At 38.1% G+C, this 1303-nt stretch overlaps 1 protein-coding gene across 1 annotated transcript; it reads right to left on the minus strand.

The window, feature by feature from the left end:
- Positions 1-621: 621 nt before the first annotated feature.
- On the minus strand, positions 622-1303 carry LOC119653437. The gene is made up of 2 exons (XM_038058017.1): positions 1226-1303; positions 622-1170 (listed from the first exon to the last, which is right to left on the minus strand). The coding sequence occupies exons 1-2, from the start codon at positions 1301-1303 to the stop codon at positions 622-624; spliced, it is 627 nt and encodes a 208-aa protein (XP_037913945.1).

The following is a 1303-nucleotide window of genomic DNA, read 5'->3' on the forward strand; positions in this document are numbered from 1 at the left end:
AGGTGAACTATGAGCCACTGGCTCTGGAAATCAAAGAAATTTGGCGTCTCTAGCGGGTGGTTGTAGTTCCCATAATATTGTCAGCTACAAGTATTGTACCTAAATCCCTCACGGCTTCCCTTGATGTCCTGGGACTTTCGCACAGTCTGGTGCAAACCATGCAGAAGTACACCATTCTGCATATGTGTTCGATGTTGCGGGGAGTACTCGACGGATTCTCCCACTGACCTACCACCGGCAACCACCACCAGCACCCCTTTAGTTTTTAACTAGGTAGGATCGTCCGAGCCTAAATGCTTGGCACTTAGTGCTAGTATTAGGTAAAGTCCTCGGAAAACTCGGAAATAATAATAATCATTGCCGCAACAATCCATATTAGATCAGGGCCTTGAAGTGTGTTAGAGCACTTCATTCAAGACCGTATGGCATACTATAGTATACTGTAGGAGGCAGTTTTTCAGTTTTTTTTTTATGTGAAGCATAGTCAGCCTATCGATTTTTTCAAATCCTCTCTACAGTTCACCTATTTTTAGCACCTTCTATGCATTGACTGATAGAGAAAGGGTCTTTCCTGTTTGAATCAACTGAAATTACATGATCCTCTAATTGCGCACATTCACACTAATTTAAAATAAAACCAGGTTGGAAGCAATGAGAATTTAATATAATTATTTTTCGGTGACTTTTTGCCTTTATAATTTTAGCCTCCATAAAAGTATGGGTAGCCTTAACTTTACGGCCTTTAATTTTTTCTGTAGTTAGTACGACATTAATAATATCAGTAGTGTTCGGCCTATAAAATAATCTCAATGGAATCAAATCCATTTTCAATTCTACATTTCGCATATAATAATGTCCTGCAGCTAATGGGCATTCTAGTCGAAGATTTGTACGTTCCTTAAGCATGATTGCTGCTACCCTCAGAAATGGACTGGCTTTAATCATTCGATTAAGGTCGCAGATTTTTAATGATATTTTAAAAAATCGTCGGGAAAATTGACTATCTAACAGTTCGTAGACATCAATATGCATTTCAGGATTTTGCAGATTCTGAGAAAGAGTGAAATTAAAGTCCCATGTCATATCATTCTTCGCTGTTAAGTTTGCAGCTCCGAATTCAGGCGTAATTGTTATGGATACTTTAGTGTACACTGCTATGTAGTTTGGTTTCTGAAAGCACAAGAAAATCTATAATCAGATTAGATTAGAAAGTGGATAATACAACCTGGATAGTGGTAAGCAGCTTCGATAATATCGTGATGGTTATAAAATAGCTTTTGACCCTTAACTTCACCCAATTCAT

The sequence above is a fragment of the Hermetia illucens genome, chromosome 4 (genome assembly GCF_905115235.1).
Source record: "Hermetia illucens chromosome 4, iHerIll2.2.curated.20191125, whole genome shotgun sequence".
Taxonomy (NCBI): domain Eukaryota; kingdom Metazoa; phylum Arthropoda; class Insecta; order Diptera; family Stratiomyidae; genus Hermetia; species Hermetia illucens.

Excerpts from the sequence above, each read along its gene's own strand:
- LOC119653437 (XM_038058017.1), bottom strand. The coding sequence starts at position 1,303 with ATGAATTGGGTGAAGTTAAGGGTCAAAAGCTATTTTATAACCATCACG. Across the intron at positions 1,171-1,225 it reads AGCTGCTTACCACTATCCAG|AAACCAAACTACATAGCAGT; the intron begins GTTGTATTATCC and ends TTGTGCTTTCAG.